Source organism: Natrix helvetica (genome assembly GCF_964273705.1).
Source record: "Natrix helvetica genome assembly, chromosome: 4".
NCBI lineage: Eukaryota > Metazoa > Chordata > Lepidosauria > Squamata > Natricidae > Natrix > Natrix helvetica.
In genome coordinates, this window is record NC_138550.1 from 116671908 (window position 1) to 116696292 (window position 24385).

Here is a 24385-nt window from a genome sequence, read left to right on the forward strand (position 1 = left end):
AAGGAATCCATATGGGATATTTATGTATTTGGGGATGAAGTTCCAGAACTGGTTCATTTCCTACATAAATAATAGCTAATGTCTTCTAGCAAAAAAGAGCTTTTGAAGAAGAAATAATTGCATGCGAGAGACATTTTTATGAAAATATGTTAGCCGTTCCCTTTTTTATTATAACAAAGTTATTGTCTATATATCAGATCCATCCTTTGGGTTGCATGTGTGGGAGTGCTATTGTTACTAGACATTGTATTATAGTCTCTGCTATGAGTCCTGAGAGAATGAGAGATCCTATGAGTGTTCCTCAGATTTGTTGGTATATTTATCCATCAAACTGCAAGTAGGTAGTGAGGCAGATGTGGTCCATGATCCTGGATATTTTAATCTTAATGTATTTAGAGAAGACATGTTTAATCTTAGGTATTTGGAGTACACATATATAACAATGAATATCTTCAAAGGAATAAAATCCAGAAGGGAAGAAAAAAGGAATGTACTTTTCTTCTTGGATATCCTCATTAGCAGAGGAAACAACAAATTAGAAACCCGTCTGTTGACAAACACCCCACATTAACCAAATGTTCCATTGCCAAAGTAACAGCCCAATCTCCCACAACAGGAGCTGTGTAAGAGCATTATTCAGATGAGTACAAATGCACCAGAAAAAGGAAACAGACTGTCGTACAATATTTTCCAACAAAATAGATGGCCAGGCAAGTTTATCAAAAAATGCCTGACTGCTTAACTCACTACAACAAAACTAACACAAGTTATGAAAAGGCTAACAGTACATATGGTACCCCCAAAACATAACAGAAACAACCAATAAACTATTGCAAACACACAACATCACCATAGCACACAAACAAAACTCCTCCAAAACATCTAAGGAAACCAAAAGATTCAGTGGCCAAAGGAAAAATAAAACAAAACTTATCTATAACATACAATGTAAGATATAATAACTGTACAGACTTACAGATGGATGGATATATAATCAATACTCTTTTTTGACATGATATTTAGTGTTTGTTTAATTTCAATATATTTTGAAATATTACTTGACTTATGAAATATTTCTGAATATTTTCCTTACAAAGATTTGAATAATAATCTTAGTTTCATCCTGAATACTTCAAAACTGCCTCCATTATGTAGAGAGCTTTCTGCCCCAGGCTTCCTATCTTTTAATTTAGGTCTACCAAAGGATCAGTAGAGATCTTATGTAGCTTGTAGATATGGGAACAATTGGCTATATTTTGGTTTATCAAAACCCTTTATTTATCAGTGGCTTGAGTTTTAAAGAAGGAAAAATAAGGTATTTTTAAAATAAGGCAATAATACTTTTTTAGGACATTCATTGTCAACTATAAATCAAAATAAGACTAATTATATAACCCCTTTGCTAGCAATATATTGTAAGTAATAGTAATTCACATTCAAATGAACATAAACATGCAACTTACAAGTGATACGATTTCCTTCTTTGTGCTTTTATCGATAGAGCCAACAGTAAGAGCTGAGTTAATGGAACAGGTGCCTCATATTGCTATGTTTTGTCAAGAAAACAGGCCGTCAATCCCTTACGCTTTTTCAAAATATTTATTGCCCATTGTGGTGAGGTATCTAGCAGACCAGAATAATCAGGTAAGATTAAACTTTTTGAAACCATGTAAATATTTTACCTATTTGGAATTAAATAATTTGTATGATGTCTTTTGCATCATATCTAGTTTCATAATTTTTGTAGTTTTTTAAAGTGCAAACATGGTATGTCCTTACCCTTATCTGAAAACCTCACACTTTGAAATCTAGATAAGGGATTGCTTAAAGACATATTAGGTGAAAAATGACTTAGCTACTGAGTTAATCAAATTTCTCATTGATATATTATCTACAACTCAACAGTCCATTATTTTCCACCACTATTTCATTGTTTCAAACAGAATTTGCAGTTCTTGTACGCTGTATATATTTTTAGATTCCTTTTTTCTTTCAAAAAAGTAAGACCTAGGAGTTTTAGAATTACAATTTCTACTACCCAAGCTACTTTTATTACGGATGAATTTCCAAAACTCAGTGACAAAGTACCGTATTGCCAAGGTTTCTAAAATCAAAATATGTGTATTAATCAATTGTTATATGTCACAACAATTTAGGAAGCAGTTCTTCCTAAAGAGTTAAATATTGCAGCTGTGCCAGTGGTGGGTTCCGGATCCCGTTGCAACCGGTATGGTGCAACGGGGGCAGGCTCCACCACATACACGCGCGCAGCACGCACATTTGTACTTACCGCCCATGACACTCCGCGATGCTCCAGGTGCTCGGTGGAGCGTTGCGCAGGCGCCACACGCTCCATGCACATGTGCAGAAACCCCGAAAACCTCAAATACTGGTAAGGTTGCCCTGCCCGGTGGGCGCTCCAGAGCACCATACCAGAATGGTACCAGGTGTTCCCGGCAGGCACAAGTACACTCCGTACCAGGGCGTACCAGCCGTAACCCACCACTAAGCTGTGCCCTTCTAATGATATCACTTGATCCTTTCTGTATCTGAGGGTGCAGAAAGAAAGCAAGGACTCGGGCAAAGATAACTTTTGGCTGCTATATTGGACATTTTATATTTACATTTTATATTTGGGTAAATATGGACAATATAAGGTTTGTGTGGAATATGTACATGCTACTGAATTTCTGCCACCAGATTTTAAAAAAAGGGAGATGCTGAAGCCTGCTCCAAATTTATTCAGAGAAGGAAGAAGTATGGTCCAGAATTTTATTTTAGAAAAAAAAAGAAAAACAAGAGTAACAAAGGAAAAAGCAAAGTTTTTCTTCTAAAAGAATAGGAAATCTGAGAGGTGAAAGACTGGGGAGCACAAGGGGATAAATGTATGTGAGTAGTATAGAGGAAACATGATTTTTTTATTCAAAATGTTTTGTGTAGGAGAAAATAAGGAGGCAAAAACTCACAACCTACACATTGCCAGCACAGCAACTCTGCTGTTCCATGCAACCCGTAGCTAGCTAATATTTTCTGTAGCCGTTCTGGAAGATTAATGTTGGCTTTATCTTTACATAGGAGCTAACACAGCTTTATAAAATTAATTTCTAATTAGGAAAGATTTCGTTATTTGTGAACCAGTGTTTTATTTTGTCATTTTGAGTGCTTTTGTAGTAGTCCTTTTTTTTCTGTTCTGAAGATCAGAAGGATTCTGGTAGCAGCTTTTCAGACTAGCAAATGTTGCTAAAAGGCTTAAACTTTCATGAACTACGATTCATTTCATCAGGTACATAAAATGTCTAACAAATGTAGGATTTAGAAGAATAGAGAAAGGAGAAAGAGGAGAAATCAAGGGTGGTTATGCAGTGCAAGTTATATGTGAGACAGATTACAAGTATTTTATCAATTATGTTTGAGGTGTGAAAAACCTCATGCCTTTATTGAGATCTTCTGAGATGGCCTGAAAATGTTTGATGTGTAGAGTACATGAGTTCAGCAATTTCTTCCCTTTCTGCGTTGGTAAAATATTTTTGTTCCAAAACAACAACTTTGAAACATTGTAGTGCAATGTTCTGGGAGATTAAAATGCTCTGATGTTACTGTGCTCTGAGTTTTGAATCCAGAGTTGTGTCCATTTTTTGTGCAGTTTGCCCCATGGAAAGTTTGTGAATTAAATCTACGTATATGAAGAATGGAAATTAATATTTCCAGATAAGAATTCAGAACCACTTGGATTCCATAACAGAGTGAAACTTCTAAAAAAAACTGTGTGAAAAGGTTATTTGATTATTCATCTCCCATTAATGCTTTGTAATGCTTAACAAATATCATCATTGCAGTAATACAATTAATGCCAATTATTAGAATCTTTATCACACAGATGACTCACTGCTAGGAAATATATTGCAGAATCCATAAATACATGCAGATAGTCTTTGACTTACAGCCATTTGTTTGGTGACAGAAGTTATGACAACACAAAAATAAAAGACTTTTTCCATTTTTCACACTTACAACCATTGAAGCACCCACACGGTCACATGAAATAAATAATAAAAATAATTCAGACACTTGGAAACTGGCATGTATGTATGACAATCTCATGTGACTAACTTTTGCAAACTTTTGATAAGCAAAGTCAATGGGGAAGCCAGATTCGCTCAACAACTATAGTATGAAAGGTCTAAATGAGACAAAACTCACTTAACTGTCTTGCTTAGCAATGGAAATTTTGCAGAGATTGGGACAAATGGAATTGTCCTTTTCCTTCTTTTTTTATATTTTTACATAGGTGAGAAAAACAAGTCAAGCAGCATTACTTGTTCTGTTGGAACAAGAACTTATTGAACGATATGATGTGGAGACCAAAGTATGTCCCGTTTTAGTAGAACTGACTGCTCCAGATAGCAATGATGATGTGAAGACAGAGGCAGTGGCAGTAAGTAAGAAAATGATGTTCCAGGAATTGGTGTTTGACTGATTATCTGAAAATATATTTATACATATACATACATACATACATACATACATACATACATACATACATACATACATACAAACATACATACATACATACATATGTGTGTGTGTGGGGGGGGGGGATTTGTGCTGATAAATAAATAAAGGGAGACTAGTATAGATCTATTTCAAGCTATTTAGCTCTCATCAGCTAGCCATACCCTTACTGGGATTTGAACCTGGGCTGTATTACATATTAGGCAGGAGTCTTAGCCACTAAGCCACAGGCACTCCTCCTTATCAGCTGAGCCAGGGAAATAGGTATGTATTTGTGTTACAACCCCTGGTATGCCCAAATATGGGAGGGAGCTCACTACTCCCCCTTTCTGTATAAATAGCTTGAAATAGATCTATACTAGTCTCCCTTTATTTATTTATCAGCACAAATACAACACAAATATAAAAAGGCAACATTAAAAATAAAAATATGGTTTTCTGCCTGGATGGTTTTCTGAAATGAGCCGAAGTTCAGAAAGGGGGAATAGTGAGCTCCCTCCCATATTTGGGCATACCAGGGGTTGTAACACAAATACACACACACACACACACACACACACACACACACACACACACATATGTATATATGTATATGCTGGTTTTGTTGTATTCGGGTCTTGTAAGGTTGAGATTGTCTTTGCAACGTTTCGGCAGGATCGCACCTGCCATCTTCAAGCTGTGGGCTTAAAAACAGCTTGAAGATGGCAGGTGCGATCCTGCCGAAACGTTGCAAAGACAATCTCAACCTTACACGGGAAAAGACCCGAATACAACAAAACCAGCATACCTACACCCGTGAAAATCTACGAAAACATATATGTATATATGTATATATGTATATATGTATTTGTGTTACAACCCCTGGTATGCCTAAATATGTATATATATATGAAGATGGCAGGTGAGATCCTGCCGAAACGTTGCAAAGACAATCTCAACCTTACACGGGAAAAGACCCGAATACAACAAAACCAGCATACATATATATACATATACATATACATATACATATACATATACATATACATATACATTTATTTATTTATTTATTTATTTATTTATTTATTTATTTATTTATTTATTTATTTATTTATTTATTTATTTATACAATACTTTATCAAAATGTAAAAGACTGTTGATCTAGCATTTCAATAATACAGCTAAATATCTCCAGTTAAAAAAAATAGAAAAGCAATCCAATTTAGATTATCATATAGGGATCAGTAAGTCTCATGGTGTCAGCTCATTTTCCCAAAGTCAGTGGAGAAGTAGAGGCACGTCAAATATTGAGAGAAGCACTTCCATAGGAAAAACACATCTCTGAACCTCCCCTTTCTTTTATCTCCTTCTTCACAAAAGTGAAGGGGTGAGAAGTATTTTTCCTGGGATATCTAAATTGGGTATGTTGAAAGTAGGAGGGAAGATTTTCATGCAAGTACACCATACCAAGCCATGTAGATCTTAAAGATGTATTGCACTCAGAAATGAATAGGGACCCAATGCAGAACCCAAAGCCACAAATTTAATATGTTTATGTTGTAGGCATTGTCTAGTAACTGGGATACTGCATTCTGGACAAGTAAAAGCTTCCAAGTGGTTTTCAAAGGCAGCCCCGTATACAGCAGATTGCTTCCAGGCCACCTTGCCTAGCAGTTTCTTGTAAATGTTAAAAAAGCCATCCCATTCCCAGATCTGAATTGTTCCAGAAAAGAATTGGGATAATGTGTTCCTCTATATTTGTACACTGACCAAAATCTTAGTCATCTGTAATCAATAATCTCCTCTAGAAAGGGAGGGGAGGCTAGAGTCAAAATGATAGTTGTCAAATACTTACAAAATCATGGAGGTCTCTTAAGAAATGGGCAAATTCTTTCAAGCCTCTTTCAACCATGCTGATACTAATTGCCCATTTGAAGCAAAGCATTGACCTTCTCCCAGATGTCATGCTCTCTCCAAGCCTCCAAAGGAGTCAAGAGGGACAAGCAACAAATACACAGTTGGCTGAGGAGGACTTGTCCATTTCATCAGGTCTCAGAGACCAGAAAGAGTTCCAGATAACATGTCAAAATATTGCCCCAGTCATAACAAACTGCACATAAAGTGTCCAAATTTTGGTGAATCTGGATGACTTACCAACCAGGTTCTATACCAATTTGTCCTAGCGGCCTGACAGGAAATTTGTCCCAATACGGTAACTTGCCACTTTAAATAGGATAATATGAGAGGAAAAATCATAATATTTTAATCATAACATTATTTCCCTTATTCCTATTTTATAAGCTCAGCTCTGAGGTCATACCCATATTTAGTCATATTCACTTTTCATTTTTCTCAGTTTTCTTTTTTGATATTTCTAGCCACACAGCCTTTATATTTTAACTGACCTTTATTTATTTGGATTTAAAAAAACCCAGCATAGTGTAATTTTTAATTGAGAGGACTTTGTTTACATGGATGTAACTAACTTCCCATGTGTTTTTCCAAGTCATGTGATTTGTGTATTTATAACAGTGATGGGCAGTTCCCATCACATCCATTATTGACTCTTATGACATTGGATTGGGGGATTGGAATTTATTGTGACACATTGCTCACACATCCTTGAACCAAAAATCAGAAATCTAGTATCAAATCTATATTTCTCTGAACTGTTTATACTGTATCTTACTGCTGCTTAAGAACATGCAATAAAGTGCTGTATAAAACTGACCAAAAGTGCATTTAGTTAATGTCACAGCTCATTCGTAGGTGTCTTCTACTAACTTTATATTGAAAAACAATGTTATTTCAATTTTTGTTGATAATATTTCAGTGTCTATGAATGCAGACAAATACACATACGCACATGTACATTTATAGGATGCAGAGTCATAGGTTTATAAATTTAAAGAAGTTGGACTGCTAGATGCATAACTAAAATTGTCTTTATGTTTAGATAATGTGCAAAATGGCCTCCATGGTTGGAAAGGACATCACAGAGAGACTCATTCTTCCTAGATTTTGTGAAATGTGCTGTGATTGTAGAATGTTTCATGTACGGAAGGTATGTTTTCTTCCTTTATAAATCTGTGCTGCTTTTTATTTAAAAAGCACATCAGTATTAACTAAGAACTAGACATTATGGCTCTCTATTTGTAGTCTGCTATAAGACAAACTGTTATGGTTGAAATGCTGAAAGCTGGTGGTCACAGTTTATACAAGATACTAGCAAAACTATACTCAAGATGCCTAAGAGAAGAAAAACTACACACATGGAAAAAATGATAAAATGTCTCTTATACACAAGAAAGGTGATTTAGAATAGAATAGAGTAGCAGAGTTGGAAGGGACCTTGGAGGTCTTCTAGTTCAACCCCCTGCCTAGTCAGGAAACCCTACACCACTTCAGACAAATGGTTGTCCAACATCTTAAAAACTTCCAGTGTTGCAGCACTCAGAACTTCTGGAGGCAAATTGTTCCACTGATTAAGGCAAGTTGTTCCACTGATTAAAGTTGCTCCACTAATTTATAAAACTATCACCCAGTAAGCCTTCTTTCAGTCATCTACAAAGTTTTCACCAAGATAATAGCAAAAAGAATATTGAGAACATTAAATGATACACAGCCAAAGGAGTAGGCATATAGGTTGGAAACCAGTGGAAGAGACCTTCATCCTGCAGTGGATAGGCAATGGCTAAAATTGATGATAAACTATTCATGTTAAGAATTTCAATTACATTCTAACCTAAAGAAAAATATAATGCATTTGTAAGCCAAGTAAATTGAAAACAGTGTTGCTATAAGGAATTATATTATTTCTCATGGGAAATTTGAGGAGTTGGTCCACATATAAAAAGGGTAAGCATGGGTTTCAAACTTGTGGCGTCATGACGCCATAATGTGATGTATTGTGACATTTTCCCCCTTCACAGAGCTGGGGTGGGTGTGTCCTACACATAACTCATTTGGCCACAGGCTGCCAGTTTGACACCCCTGCCATAGAGAATAGTATTCTATGGAGATTTATTCTGAGAATTTTAGTTTCAGAGAGCTGAGAAAAATTAGAAAGGTCATAAAAATAACCTAATTTAGACAAATTTCTTATGCATAAATGATACTTGATTTACTGACAAAAGTAAAACAATATCAGATTTTTCACTAAGAATGGTAGTTGAAGGCAAAATATCAATTATTCCGTTTAATCTGAGGAATATTATCCTGAATATGGTAGTTAGCAGAATGTAGAAAAAGATTTACTTTTAGATCATCCCATGGAGCACCTATGAATGGTAAATTGGAGTTCCTGAAGCACCAGAGAGAGGTGGGAACTGCAGCGGATAATTTTTCATCAAATAACCTACTGTACTTGCTGTTAATTTAAAAGTACTAAGTAGTAAAAGTACTAAGTACTACTTTAAAAATAATTGAACTGTGGTCCTGCTTTCGTGAATTATCTTCGAATCCCTAAACTATTACTTTCCTTGGTTAATTCATTGCCAATTCTAATTAAAATACTTATTTTTGTCCAGGTGTGTGCAGCCAATTTTGGAGATATTTGTAGTGTAGTCGGACAGCAAGCTACTGAAGAAATGCTGGTGAGTTTCATATGTCAAAGTTTTATCTTTATTTAATTTTTAATTGCAAAACTGTGCTGAATTTCAATTTGGGCATTTAAATAATTTTATTTGAGCTTGAATAAAAATGGATAGGATAGAGAATTTTTGATAATCATTTCTTCAGGAATACAGTCTGTTGTTAATAGATACTGCATTATTACATTTCATACCTAGAATAAGACTATTATATATATTTTTTTCATTTCTATAAGGTTCAAGCACATTTTTTGCATATTGCACATAGTAAATGATTTTATTGAATTATTTGTTTGCTTTTTTCTTTGAATGCATTCCTATAATCCCTGCTTTCACTGATTTGCTACTGTAAAAAATATTTCCTTCTGAAATTATTCTACTTGGGAAAAGGTGGAATTATTCTATTTTAGTTTCCAAAGGTAATATTGGCCATTGTTAAAGACTGTAAAGTAGACTAGTTCCAGAAATAGTAAATAAAGCCCCAGTCCATACTTTTATAATCTTACCCAGTTCCTACATTAGAAAGTTTCTCTTAAATGTTTTGACGTCCATAAGGAATGGAAGAAGACCCAAATTAAATCATTTGTATTTGATATCATATTTTATATTTTCCAGTTACCTAGATTTTTCCAGCTTTGTTCAGATAATGTGTGGGGTGTGCGGAAGGCTTGTGCTGAATGCTTTATGGCTGTTTCATGTGCCACATCACAGGAAGTCCGTCGAACAAAATTGTCAACACTTTTTATTAACCTTATCAGTGACCCTTCACGATGGGCAAGTCCAATTATTAAATTTACCTTCTATTTCTTTAAATTCTCAATTTCTTTGTTTATTCACTTTTTCTAAGAACAAATCATATGATTGAAAGTACAATTAACATGGGGTGGGTCATGTATAAAGAAAACTATTCAGTCCTTTATGGTCTACTCTTTTGGAACCAGTGGTTTGCACTGTAGACAGTGGGTATGTTTAAAATGTAGATTAGGAGGATGGTTTGGAGAATATCTCTGCTTATTTCCACTGTGCTATTTGAGAAGTTTTCTCGGAATTAAAGGCCTTTGGAATAGTATGAAAAAAATGTTACTAGGAGTTGTGTAGAAAAATGGAGCGGGGAGGGGGGGGATCAATGTTTTCCTCCGGGAAACTTCACTGAATCCTGGTGCAAATTCAAAGAAACATCTATCTACAGAGCTCCCATCTGAATGCAACCCATTGATTATATCTGCCCAATAGATCATTATGATTGTGAAGGCTGGGAATATATTTAATATGGGTGAGATATTCCAATTCTGTCACTACTACAGATAGTCCTCAGCTTATGTCCATTTGTTCAGTGACTGTTCATATTTATGTGACATATTCATATGTACTGAAAAAATGGGATGGATGACTGGTCGTTGAAATTCCACCATTGGAACTGCGCCATCACCCTGTAGTACCACCATGATCACATGATTGCCATTTGCAATCTTTTGCAAGTTTTCCTCCCAGCTTCCCACAAGCAAAGTCAATGGAGAAGCTGGCAGGGAAAGTTGCAAATCATTTCAGTAAGTTGCTCCTGCCGGTTTTTCTCTCACCCACAACATTCCTGCCTAATTCTGTATATATGATATCTGAGATTAATATTGATACCATCCATGCTTTCATTTTACAGTAAAAACATTTAAAACTCTAAAATAACTAGATTTCTAATAACTTACTTTTAGTGATTTTAGTAGTAATCACCATAGAGATTAAAAACTATTATTATCCTTCATGAAATAAAATTTGATCTATAAGAAACCTTATCCAAATAAATGTAATTAAAGACTTTTTCAGATAGTTCAAATAGCATATTGCCATATCTGATTTTTGGACCTGAACATTCCCAGATGCAAAAATTCCCTGCTGCATACTTTTGCGAGTGTATCTCCTCCCTAATCATGCCAATAAAATAGCTATAGTTTTCTATGGAATATGTTCTTCCAGGTTCGCCAAGCTGCCTTTCAATCCCTGGGGCCTTTTATATCAACATTTGCAAATCCATCCAGCAGTGGTCAATTTTTTAAAGAAGAAGAATGTAAGAACCCTGACAGTCAGAATTTTATAGAAGAACACAGGTATGGATAATAAAATTCAACGAAAATAATGTTGAAATAAAATATTAACACATTTTCATATTTGCTCATCTTTCTTTAGAAGTGAATCTCTCACATTCTGAGATATTATGATAAAACATGCTCCGATTTTTTCCTAATATTTTGAAAGATGATTCTTTTATTTGTGCCAAATTTCTGTTTATTGTAGAAAAGCCTCAATGATTTTGAGGCTTCCATCTGTGAATGAGTCAGTGAGCTTATGTGTTGTTATACAGATCAGAGTGAGTAATTTTTGAGGGAAATATGCCAGAAGTTGAGATCAGTTTCCTGTGTATTACAGTTTGTCTACTGTTCTTTGTACTTTTGTCAGGTTTTTACCCCTTTTTGTTTGTTTGTTTTTATTATTCCTGTTCAGGCATCCTACAGATCCTCATTTCCTTTTCCCCTTTGTTACTCACAAGTTGTTGTTTGACCAACTGTATTCTAGCTAAATTTGTATGGATGGGTGTGTCTGTGTGTGTGTATTAGCAATAGCACTTAGACTTATATACTGCTTTACAGTGTTAACAGCCCTCTCTAAGCGGTTTACAGAGTCAGCACATTTCCCCCAACAATTTGGGTCCTCATATCACCCACTTCGGAAGGATGGAAGGCTGAGTCAACCTTGAGCCTGGTGAGATTTGAACTGCCAAATTGCAGGCAGTTAGCAGAAGTAGCCTGCAGTACTGCACTCTAACCACTGCGCTACTGTGGCCCTTATGCTAGATGAGCTAATATTGACATCTGTTTTCATCCAGCAGTGAAAACAATAAGGATTCAGAAGATGTATCCACACATGATGTACAAAGCCAGACAGAGTTGTCTTTAGACACTGAGGAATGTGATTTTGAAGCCACCCCTGAAAATGACAAAACAGAAAGTAACTTGGTTCATTTCCAGGATGAGGCATTGCTACATAGTACTTTGTCTTTAGAACCATGCAAAGAACCTTCAGATGAGAATGAACCCAGTTTTGATCATTGTACGTTAGCAGTGCTACCAGAGCCTGCATTGCATTCACAGGAAAATTCACTTGTGGCACAAGAACTGTATAATTCATTCCATTTCTGGAGGACTCCACTTCCTAAGATAGATATTGATTTAGAGCTTCAGGAAAATGCAGAAAAGGATGATTTAGCAAATCAGAAAGGACAACAGGAGATTATGGCATGTGCATCTTCAAACATAATGGCTACAAGAAAGGAGTTGGAAGAAATGATAGAAAATTTGGAGCCTCATATAGATGATCCAGATGTTAAAGGTAATAAACATCTTGTATTGTATTGTATATGTTGAGCTTTGAATTAGATTTTTTATAATGTTTGTTAAAGTTTACAAATAGAAAGCTAAAAAGCTAAAAATATAATAATAAAAGTGCAAAGAAAAAATAAAGGAAATAAAGGAAAATAGTTATACAAGAAATAACTGATTTTCCTGCTTCTATTACTTTTAAAAGATATATATAAATAAAAATATGTAAATGATGAATGTTTTAAGATTATAATAGGAAACATTTGAAATATGTTATTTAATGCATAATTTTTACCTTTGGTAACTTATAAAAGTTTAAAATAATGCTTTAATTGTGTCAGAATCTACCAACATTCTCTGTGAAGCAGTAGCAAGGAAGCAGAGAAAAAGGAAGTAAACACAATTTGGGGAAGCAGGAAATTGCTAACTTGAGAAAAGCCCAGGAAGGGTGTTGAATTGCAATATTTTAGCAATATCAGAAAAAAAAGACATGACAGACAAAATTCGATATAGTAATAAAATTAATGAAATGAAGTAGTAAAACAGCTGGTCAGAGAGAGACTTAGGGAAAATAGGTTCAACAAATGGTCTGTTGGCCTGTCTTATATTATCTCTTTTTTTCTTGTAGACTCCAAAAGTTTCCATTATTAATTAGTTTTAATAATTATTGTCCAAATTATACTTTCTCTTTTACCTTAGTCCAATATTTAAATTGCCTCTGCTGTTGTGAAGCTAGCATGATTTTGCCAATATCGCCCACATTTTATATGGCAGGAATACAAAGAAAGGGTAGCTACAGAAGATGTGAGCACAAAATAGGTCACATAAGGGTAAAACTGAGACCTAGCCAAATGCAATTGCTGGATAAAAACTGTCATTCAGGAAGCAGCGGTTTAGTTGAACTTGAAAACTGAAGATGGGATTAGTGCAAGATGAACTGGGGAAAAACTTTATAATGCTGATCAGAAGCCGAAATCAGTATAACTAATAAAATTATGAATGACATAGTCCAAACGTCAAACATGAGAATAAAGTTACAAATCTAGAAATAATAAAAAACAAATTCTCCCATTTGATATGAATGTGCCTTTAAAGTATGGTGCTAGAATAGTAAAATCCTTTTATTTTTAAGGTAGCATGGAAATTGTTCCTTCAGTGTAGTTTATATTAAAAGACTAGTTCTTTTGCAGAGTATTGAGCAAGTAACCGTTATAATGTGCAATGAGAGATCAGCAAAGTGGAAGTAATGGTTATATTTTCTCCCACAAAAAGGAAACTTTTAGCAAACCACCTGTGCTTTTTCTTTCTCTTATTTTGCAGAGTATAATAATACTTCTGGTTACCTGAAAGCTCCTTTTATAAAATTGATAAAGTAATATTTGTGGAAATCATTAAACGTCCAATATTCTCTTTAACTGTTTGTATTGTTTGTGAGGAATAATATACGTTTAGCTGTTCAGGCTGCATAACACATACCATTGCTGAACAAAGTCCAGGAAAAACAGCAATTAATTTCTTTTTGTCCATATAATTTTTATTAAAAAAATGTTTAAAAGAATAAAAAGCATACAAATTTTGTAAGAAAAGGAAAGTAATAAGAGAAAAAAGTTCAAAGAAAAATAAGGGAGGGAGGGAGGGAAGGAATGAAGGGAAAGGAAAAAGCATAGTTATAAAAAACCAGCTTCTGGTCTTCTTGATAATGGTTACAAATACATTTATATTTTACCACCTCTGTCTAAGGTTTCCTTCTTTCCTTAGTCTAGCCTTTAAAGAACAATTAATTACTAATGCCTGAGAAATACTAGCTGTATATTGAACAGCTAGAATTCTTTCTTTTCAAAAGAAATCAAAAGCTAGCCTGAGATCATCAGTTAGCTGATCTTTTTCTCAGTAGGTAAATAGCCAGAATTAACAGCTTTATTCCCTGTGTTGCTTTCATCTGTTGTGAATTTAACAACTATTAATACAATTAAATTAGGCTCTGAAAATCTTTAGTGCCTGTAGTTTGATCTTTTGGCTTGCACCACTAAACAGGCTTTTATATTATGAAGCCTCCAATAATTTTCATATTCTTGAAGTAAAATTTACATATATGTATACTAACATGCTTTATCTTTGAGTCAGATATGTGGTAAAATGATTGCTGTATAATAATTTTGAAGTTAGACTTTTAACCATAAAAGACTTTTAGAAAGGCAGAAAAAAGGACTTAATAGAATTTAAAAAAAATAATACTGGACTCCCTTTCAGTCTTTGTTTTGTATTTTCAAAAAATGTTGAGGATCCTACTCATTGGTTCTTAACAATTTTCAAACTTGGGTCTTGACTAAATACACTGATTGGAAATTAGGTTCATTTATGATTTTTTGGGTGCATGAATTAACTTGGTTTCACTGAAGTCAGAGAAAACTCTGGAGAGTATGCCTAATTTGGCCACAAAGATATGAATGAATCTGCCCAAAGTTACCAATGGAGATCTCTGTTTGCCCTTGCCCTACCTGTATATTCAGAATGTATGTGGGAAGTGATGCTGAATTACTAATCTGTGTGTATCATTGCTGTGTAGAGGACCTTTCTTGATATATCACAGTATTTCTTCTTTCTGCGCAGCCCAAGTGGAGGTACTCTCTGCTGCTCTCCGAGCTTCCAGTCTAGATCCTCAACAGGAGCCTTCAGCAAGCATGGGCAAGTTCTCAAACTGTCAAAATGAAATGTACATCAAAGACCAACTAAACTGTGCATTCATCCAGAATGACACAGAGCCTTTAATCAATGATGCTGTTGAGGTAAATAAAAGAAAACATAATTTATGAATTAATATAGCACATTCTATATAATCGTGATGGCAAACCTATGGCACGTGTGACATAGGTGGCATGCAGAGCTCTGTCTGTGGGCACGCCAGCCGTCGCCCCAGCCCAGTACCACCACGCATGCGTGTGCGCCTCCCACCGGCCAGCTGGTCTTCAGGTTTCTGCTGCACATACACCGGGGGTGGGGCACATGTGAAGGATGTGCATGTATGGGGGCACTTGCATTGAATTTTGGGATTGCATGCATGCGCCCCCCCCCTCACCCCCGTTTTAGACGTGGAAGGCCTCCTGCACCAACCTGTAAGCCAAAATACGGAGCGGAAATGCCGCGCAAGGCCACCCATGCCCCATTTTGTGCCTGGAAGGTCTCCTGCACCAACCTGGAAGCCAAAAATGGGTGAGGGGCACAGGGCGCATGCACTGGGATGCTTGTATTGCATTTTGAGGTTGTGCATGCGCTTTGGACACTCGGCACCAAAAAGGTTAGCCATCACTGCTTGATAGTTATCCTGTGCTGTGTAAATATGTCTAGGATGTTGCTGTACACAGTCTTTCTACAAAATGTTCTTTTTTCCCTGCACTTCAGGACATTGTAGAATCCACTCTTCATTATATTCATAGTGACTCAGACTTGAACACTAATAGTTTTTTCAGCCCTGAAGAAGAAAAAAAATCTAAAATTCAGGTATGTTTTAAATGTTTCTGTCAGATTCATAGAGAAGCTGTACTTTCGTAGAAGCTAAATCTACATATCATTCATCTCTAGTCTATAACAAGATAACCCTTAATCTGTTGGGTAATTATTTTAGAGATATTTTCTTACCTAAAGAGAAAAATGAATGTCTAAGGGCAAAAAAGCACTAGGAATAGAAACAACTTCTGATTCTTTAGTGACTTAACTGCAGCTGACCACCCTCCAGCAGCCAGTGGTAGGATCAGTCTATGTAGTCTCTAGAGGGGTAGAATACGACTGATCTACTGAACTTCCAGGCGGTGGTGTAGCAGTTTGGCAATATTGAAGCAGTCACAAATTCACCAAATTTCAATCCCATGGGAGTCCTGGGTTATGGATGCATTCTGCAAATTAGCCATTTGAGGATTCTTGATTCAAAAACTGTTGCTCCATGATACTATTTTGGCTCATTGAAGATTACATACAGAAGAGTTTTAGTTGTATATAGATATTTGTAGGTATTTATCAGATCTAATTTTTATTTTGTTAGTGAGCCTTAACACCAGAGATGGTATTCAGCCGGTTTGGACTGGTTTGCCCACCCTGGCTGTTTGCTGTCCTATTTAGGCATGCGCGGAAGGTGCACATGCGAGCAAAGTGCATGTGCAGAAGTGGCACATGTGCCCACAAAGTGGGAGCACACACACAAAGTGGGCGGGCGTGGAGCGAACCAGTGGTAAGAAAACGTGAAACCCACCGCTGCTTAACACAGTTAAGTTGGAATTTGAATGTTCCAGCTCAAAAATGAACATGCAAGATCAAGCTGTATTTCTATTTCTCCTTCTTGTTTATTTATGCTTGGGGAAAACAACTAAAGACATGATTGCTCTAATCCTTTTCTTACAATCATCAGTTTTTATATTCCAATTTTAATCTTTACTGTTCTGTTCCCTTGTAACTCACACTGAGATAGACTGGTTTACCTCTTGGCTTTTTGACAACCTCATGATTAAGAAGGAAGTTACATACTCTTAACTTTGGCAGCTGCAGTATAACACTTCCATGAATCTTGTTTTTCTTTAAATATATCTAAACAGAACGGGAGCAGCATGAATGTAGCCTTTTTTCATCTTTGCCTCAAATCCTGTATCTTTGTTTATTTCTAAGATACTGCTTTTTAATCTTGGGACAACAGTGTGAAGTAGATATTAACAAATTTGGATAAGAGTTTCAATTTATACATATAATTTTTTAATCTGTGTTTTTTATAATTAGACACATGGCATTCTCATTGAATACAATCCTAAATATTGACAGTCTTAACATAAAATCAGAAATCAGGTGTTTAAAATTGACTGTACAACTTCAAATAGAAAGTTGGAGAGAAATCATTAAAGGTATGAGAATTTCCCCCAGCTCTTTAATCCAAACAGATCATCTTGGACAGGATATTTTAGTCTTGTTGGATTTGCCTACTCATAATTTCATTTGTGTATACAGCCACAAATGTCTCATTTAAGATACAACCATGCATTCTCCTTTTCCGGTTTTGCAGAGGTATTTATCTCTTTCAGAAGACTTCTAAATTCTGTTTTTCTGTTTTAGGACGTTGTACCTCAAGCCTTGCTAGACCAGTATTTATCCATGACTGATCCCTCTCGGGCTCAGACTGTTGATACTGAGATTGCCAAACACTGTGCCTATAGCCTTCCAGGGGTGGCACTTACCCTAGGTAGACAGAACTGGCACTGCCTGAAGGATACCTATGAGACTCTAGCTTCTGATATGCAGGTAATGGAAAATCCACATTGTACTTGTACGGTATAGAAATTTGTTATGCTACCTTAAGATTAATTTGTCTCATTGAAGTAATAAAAAAATAAATGTTGGTTTATTTCTTGTGCTTCTTGGATTTTTTCATGAGAAAAGTGTTTTAGGAAAAGTGAGAAAGTTAATGTGTAGATTATATCTCTGTTTAGATAGTCGAATAACTAATGGAATTTTACTTCACTCTACAATAGAGTTACACTGCAATTTGTTTGCTTGTTGAGATGTAATTTCTATAAAATACCATTTTTCCTGCTTAATTGTCGTTTCAGAAATAAATATGGTTATCTAATAAAGGGGGGGGGGGAGGAAGCAAGAATTAGAAAAATATTTTACTTCCTCTCAGTAATCGTTACAAAACTGCTCTAATATTTCTAAAAGGCAGGCATTATTAGCAAAAGAGGAATTGTTTTACTGCAAAATTGCAGGCAAACAAAGAGGAGATTTTACAACTAGCCCTGTATTTTGCTTTGATGCACAGGGAGGCTAAGTTACATGTTAGGCACCTAATCTGGTTAAAAAAGAAGGCTTACTGGTATAAAAATGCTTTGTTTAAGGTTCGTGGGTTGGCAGAGTGCAAAATAATTTTTAAAGAAATCAAAAGAAAGACAAATGAGCATGTATATTTTTTCTCCTGAAAATGTTTCTCCTGTATGCCACTGTTGTTTTTTTCTAACTTCTGATAAAATTCAAACATATCTTCCTTTGTCTTGCTTTAATACTGGACTTGCAATGAAATGAACCGAAGTCATTTTGTATAACTGATAATTGCTTGGGTCCTTTCAGTGGAAAGTTCGAAGAACGTTAGCTTTCTCCATACATGAACTTGCAGTCATTCTTGGAGATCAGCTCACTGCAGGTGATCTGGTTCCAGTCTTTAATGGCTTCTTAAAAGATCTTGATGAAGTTAGGATTGGTGTGCTTAAGCACCTACATGATTTTTTAAAGGTACATTCTTCTTTTATATATATATATTCAAAGATAGATTAGTATTTTTCCTTCATTCCTATATTGTTCTGTGTTTTAACTTGTCAAATTTATTTGTAATGTAATTTCTGATGTAATTTTATATTGCATATTGCTGTCTTAACAATTTCAAAAGTGCCCTTTAAGACAACTTTTTATACAGTGATTTTACTCAGATTCCCTTAGCAATGATTATTTTCTATGTGATTCTTAAAAGTGTTTCATAATTATTTATTCCAGCTTCTTCATCCTGATAAAAGACGGGAGTATCTTTACCAACTTCAGGAATTCTTGGTCACAGACAATAGCAGGAACTGGCGTTTTCGAGCAGAGCTTGCTGAGTACGTTTTTGTGATAATTAGATATGTCAGCAACATGTGTAAGGGCATGTTGCTGGTTTGTTAACATGTGGAACCAAGATCAGTCTTGTTTTTCTCTTAATAATCTGTGTACTAAGCCAAAATGCAAACCAAGGAACTCATGTTGGAAATGGCTTGTGTTTGATTGCATGTTTCTTCCTAACTCGTTCAATGTGCTGCTTAGATACCCCCCCCTGCTTTTGTTGCATACCATCCAGGAGGGTTTTGTTTACCCTTAACAATAACATCTTGGCAATAAACATCATCAAGATGAAACTGATTATTAAGATAGCCATAATTATACTGTTTCAAAAAGAACATAATTAAAATTTTGAGAAAACCAGCTCCTTAATTTTTCTCTTACCAGATGATATTAGCTATGACCCATCTATGGTTGCTCATAAGTAGGTCCTTATGTGTTCAGAATAATGTATTCTCAATAGAGTTTTAATTCAGAGAGGTTTACTATTAAACTAATATACTTGGTATTGTAGTGCACAAGTCTTCTAATTCTAGATACCCAAGAAAACCTTCCTTGCTAAGTCTGGAACAAGCTACAAAGGTGGTGGGTGACCTGTAGATGTTAAAGAATGCTACAGAATCAGCAGTGTCAATAAAGCAGATGGTTCCTGCTATCCTATGGTTTCCTCCGGAAAGGTTATATTAGGTTAGATCAGGACTTAGTTCTATGCTGGGAGAGATCACAGTTCTTTGTGATACATCATCATTTTCAATGAGTGTCAGAAATGATGGCAAAGAATGCTAGCATGGAAAATATGAAGAACAGCCATTTAATGTTAACAAGTCCTATGAATGATGGGTCCTATGTGAGTTGATCAGCAATAAATCCAACAATTGTTGAGTCAGTAAATACATTTGATATTTTCAGACCATGTCATGATTGCTAAACAAAATGACTGGAAATGCCATTCACAGACTGGCTTCTAAGGCTGGTCATAAAACACCAGTTTACCATCAAGCAAGCAAGGTTGTTGCAATACTCCTTTCTATTCTACCCAGGATACTACTATTTGTATTCCTGTGACTTCATCTTTTGGTAGGGAAGGGAACATTTACAAACAAAAAATTGGCTATAACTGCTTTTTATTTTCTCAGCATGCCTGTAAGACTGATGTAGAATCCAAAGGCATCTTGAGAAATGAAAATTATTCTGAAAGCTAGTGTCCTGCTTGGTAGCAAGCCAGCTTTTTTATTTTTGTTGAAATGTCTCTTATTTCATTGGCAGGCTGCCAGCCATTGGCCTTGTTTAAGCTAATGAATTCCCTTTTAGGGAAACCTGCACAAATAAATCATCCATCTGGCCAGTTTGACACTATTGCTCACAACTTTGTCAACAAAATTACTCAGATTCACCTCAGTCTGAACTCTTCATGGGAGGTGCTTGAAGCAATGACTGACATAACATCCTGCAATGGTCTGGTCTGTAGACTGTTCAAATGACCAGAATACTGTTCTCCATCATGTATTGACTGGATCTGTGCCCGCCTAGATGTTTTGGTGGACAGGTGGGAATAGTTTGCACTCAGGGTAAACCTGCTTTGCCTACCACTAAATTTCCAAATGCAATTGAAAGTAGCTATCAGACTCTATATGGCTTGTTACAAGACAATTTGCAGATTGGCAACTAGAACGAACTCATGTGTTTTCAACTAGAGGAAACCCTTAAGGAATTTGCATTTCCATAAAATAAAGAATCAAAACCAAGCAACAATATTTTTCTGTGATGGCTCTTATATTATGGAATAGCATATTAGTATAGGTCATAATAGTAACGGCAGGGATAGGAGTACATGATGTAGATTTTTATAGAGACTCAGCATATATCTTTAGGCATATTGCTGCCGCCATGCATTGTATTTGGGAAATACCATCATTTTCTGGTTTTATCTCCCTAGAGATCAACTCAACTCCAGAGATTAATGATCAGCACTCTAAAATTATTGCCCCAATAATTAGATTTAACAGATTGCCCCTGTAACAACCTCATTTCAGTACTGAAGAATGTCACTCAGGATAAATGATAAACTCCATAGGGGTTGAATAATAGTGATCTTCAAAGGTTTGTTATGTTTTAGGACAGTTGCAAATAATTAATAAATTAGCATATGGTCAACTCATTAACTTTCATTAATTGAAATAAAATCATTATTGTGATTTTTTAAAATAATTCTGACCTCGTTTTGTTTTGTTTTTTCTATTTCTGTAGGCAGCTGATTTTGCTTCTTGATCTGTATAGTCCCAGAGACATATATGATTATCTGCGACCTATTGCCCTCAACCTTTGTGCAGACAAGGTTTCTTCTGTTCGATGGATTTCCTACAAGCTGGTATAAGTTAAAAAGCAGTCCTTGAACACAACAGTTTAATACACCAACTATTTTAGCGATTGATTTACGTAATGGACCATGTTTTCTAGGTTAGTGAAATGGTAAAGAAGCTGTACAATGCTCCAACACCAACATTTGTGATTGATCTTATGAATGAACTGATTGAAAGATTCTGCAGATGTCCAAAGTGGTCTGGTCGACAAGCATTTGTCTTTATTTGCCAGGTAAGAATTATTCTACTACCTCTTCATAATCACTATTGTCTGTGGCTCCTCCATTTTCAGTACTGAATTATTTTGCATTTTAAAATGCAGTGTATGAAAATGGACCCAAAAGGAATAAGGTACAAGCTGCTGACTATATCATTCTTGTTTCTGTGTTCCTTACATAAAGGGCAAAAAATTGCTTGCTCTGGATTAGTGTAAATGTTGATCATTTTCTCAATCTGGATTAATCAATTATTAATCCAATTATTTAGTAATTAATTTAATTACATCAATTTAATTATCAGTTTAGCATAATTTATTTAACAGATTATATGATCATAGGCATTCATGGCCTATTCCAAATACATAGTTAAACAAGCCGGGATTCAGTGTGATTTAGTGTAATTGTTACATATGAGCCGCGATGGTTACAGTGTGGTTGTGCAAGTTACTTCTGCTGATCACCGGCTGCCAGCAGTTTGGCAGATCGAATCTCACCAGGCTCAAGGTTGACTGAGCCTTCCATCTTTCTGAGGTGGGTAAAATGAGGACCCAGATTGTTGGAGGCAATATACGGACTCTGTTAACTGCTTAGAGAGGGCTGTAAAGCACCGTGAAGCAGTATATAATTGCTAGTGCTAGTGCTATTGCTATTTCATTATCCAAAATAAGATTTTTTTTAACTGACTGACTGATTGTATTTACAAGATGAGAAAGAAGAGGCTGAATAGGAGAAGAACATCAAAGCTAGAAAGTAAAGAAAAAAAAGCCCAAATCTGACTTAATTCTTCTTCCATGCTATTTTAAGCCCTTATTGCTCACCTCACTGCCCACCATTAAACATTGGTTTAATGAAGCAGGTGTTTTTAGATATTATTCTTTTTCAGACTATTATAGAAGACGACTGCCTGCCAATGGATCACTTTGCTGAGTATCTACTGCCCCATTTGCTACACTTGGCCTCAGACAGAGTTCCAAACGTTAGAGTCCTGCTTGCAAAGACCTTAAGACAAACACTTCTAGAAAAAGGTTGGTGGTACTAAACTTATCAAATTGCCTTGCTGTCTTTCCTCTTACCTTGAAAGCAATTTCCTATGTGCTTATTATCTAGAAGGGAATGACAAGGACTACTGAGTAATCCTTTGTTTTAAATTGGATTGTAATTTTTGAACTAAATTAGAAAGTGGAGAGTATTTTAGCCAAAAATTTAGGGGGTTATACGTTTTCTAAGAGTCAGGTCTGAATAAAGGAGAAATGGAGATATTAGTATAGGTAGGTAGAAAGTAGTCAGGAAATACAGAATTTGCCTGTCTTAATTTTAACCAGTTTTGTCTCCAGATATTATTTAATTAAAACAGTTCATGATCAAGGCTGTCAGAAGTATTGGCTGTAAAAACTCTTCCTATAATGCAGGGGTAGGACCCAAGAGAATTCTAATAATTCTTGGAGAGGCTTAAATCATCTTTTTTTTTTAAAAAAAAAAGTCTCCCTACAACACACCCCAAATGGATGAAAAGGTTTACCTCTGTTCTTTATGATGTTATAGGTAGTCCTCAATTTTTGACCATAATGGAGCCTCGAATTACAGTCTTAAGTCATGCTAGTCGTTTAGTGAGTCATCACATGGCCATGAACAATTTTGCTATTTTTTTTGTAGCGGTCATTAAGTGAATGCAGCAGTCGTTATGCTAACGTGGCAGTCATTAAGTAAATTCGGATGTCATTAAGCAAATTATTCACAATGGGCATTTTTTTTTGTCAGAAACCAGAAGTAAATATTGGTTTTTGGCAAAAAAAATTATAAATCATAGTCTCCTGAATGCTGCAAATGACCATAAATGCTGGCTAGTTACCAAACACCCAAAGTGTGCTCAGTCGTCAGAACTTTGGATATGGGTTTGTAAGCAGCCTGGGGGAGGTCTGCCATAACTTTGAATGGTTGCTAAGTGACTGGTTGTAAGTTGAGGACAATCTCTACTGTATTTATGCTACACTGTCAGCCATCCTATAGGCAAACCACTCAGGAAACGACGAGATGAGCTAATTCTACTTTATTGTAAGGTTACATTAACAGAATTTCGCAAGTCTAAATGTACAGTTCTCCTGCTGTTCTTTTTAACTGCCTGATCAGTTAGGGTGGGTCCTTCCTAAGTTACTTCCTCTCACTATTAAGCCACTGGGGACGCCTCTCTTTTTTTCTGTTTCCTGGGCAGCGTATCTTCCCCTCTTCCCTCAAGGCCATTCTCACACACCATTATACATGCCCACTTTAGCTTTCAAAACCAAACAAAATAAGAAGAGCAGCTCCTAATATCAAAATAGTTGCCCATTCCAATCAGACTAAACTGATTGTGATTCCCTTATAGTTGAAGATACTTGGCATGTGCTCATGAACAAATCTGCAATCCTGAACACATTTATGGGGAGTAAGTCTACTGGACAGGATTGTGATATATTTGATAAGATTACATTTTACTTTTATTCCTTCCAAACTATATATATTACAGTGAAAGACAGACTTCTTGCTTTCAAAAATGTTCTCCTTTTTATAGAGTTTGAGAAATGAGAGGCACCTGATAAATTATTGAAAAGATTAGTATCCAGCGGGAAAATGAAAGACAGACTGAATATAGAAAATAATGGAGAAAAATATTTATGGGATTATGTGAATAGAAAATGAGTTGGAAAGAAAATACTGCACAATAAAGAGATTTTATTGGCAAAACTGATAGCTTAGAAAAG

General features: G+C 35.6%; 1 protein-coding gene across 10 annotated transcripts in view; it reads left to right on the plus strand.

The window, feature by feature from the left end:
• Window positions 1–24385, plus strand: part of PPP4R1 (protein phosphatase 4 regulatory subunit 1) — a 38491-nt gene that overhangs the window by 12568 nt on the left and 1538 nt on the right. For 9 of the 10 annotated variants that reach the window (XM_081951915.1, XM_081951913.1, XM_081951916.1 and 6 more), the window contains 15 exons: window positions 1502–1644; window positions 4289–4435; window positions 7448–7555; window positions 9021–9086; window positions 9699–9857; window positions 11052–11182; window positions 11959–12461; window positions 15062–15237; window positions 15851–15949; window positions 17543–17728; window positions 18551–18712; window positions 18971–19071; window positions 21317–21437; window positions 21527–21661; window positions 22531–22672. In XM_081951915.1, the coding sequence (XP_081808041.1) occupies window positions 1502–1644; window positions 4289–4435; window positions 7448–7555; window positions 9021–9086; window positions 9699–9857; window positions 11052–11182; window positions 11959–12461; window positions 15062–15237; window positions 15851–15949; window positions 17543–17728; window positions 18551–18712; window positions 18971–19071; window positions 21317–21437; window positions 21527–21661; window positions 22531–22672 (2379 nt within the window). The remainder of the gene's footprint in view (window positions 1–1501; window positions 1645–4288; window positions 4436–7447; window positions 7556–9020; window positions 9087–9698; window positions 9858–11051; window positions 11183–11958; window positions 12462–15061; window positions 15238–15850; window positions 15950–17542; window positions 17729–18550; window positions 18713–18970; window positions 19072–21316; window positions 21438–21526; window positions 21662–22530; window positions 22673–24385) is intronic. The other variant, XM_081951911.1, reaches the window with a different exon arrangement.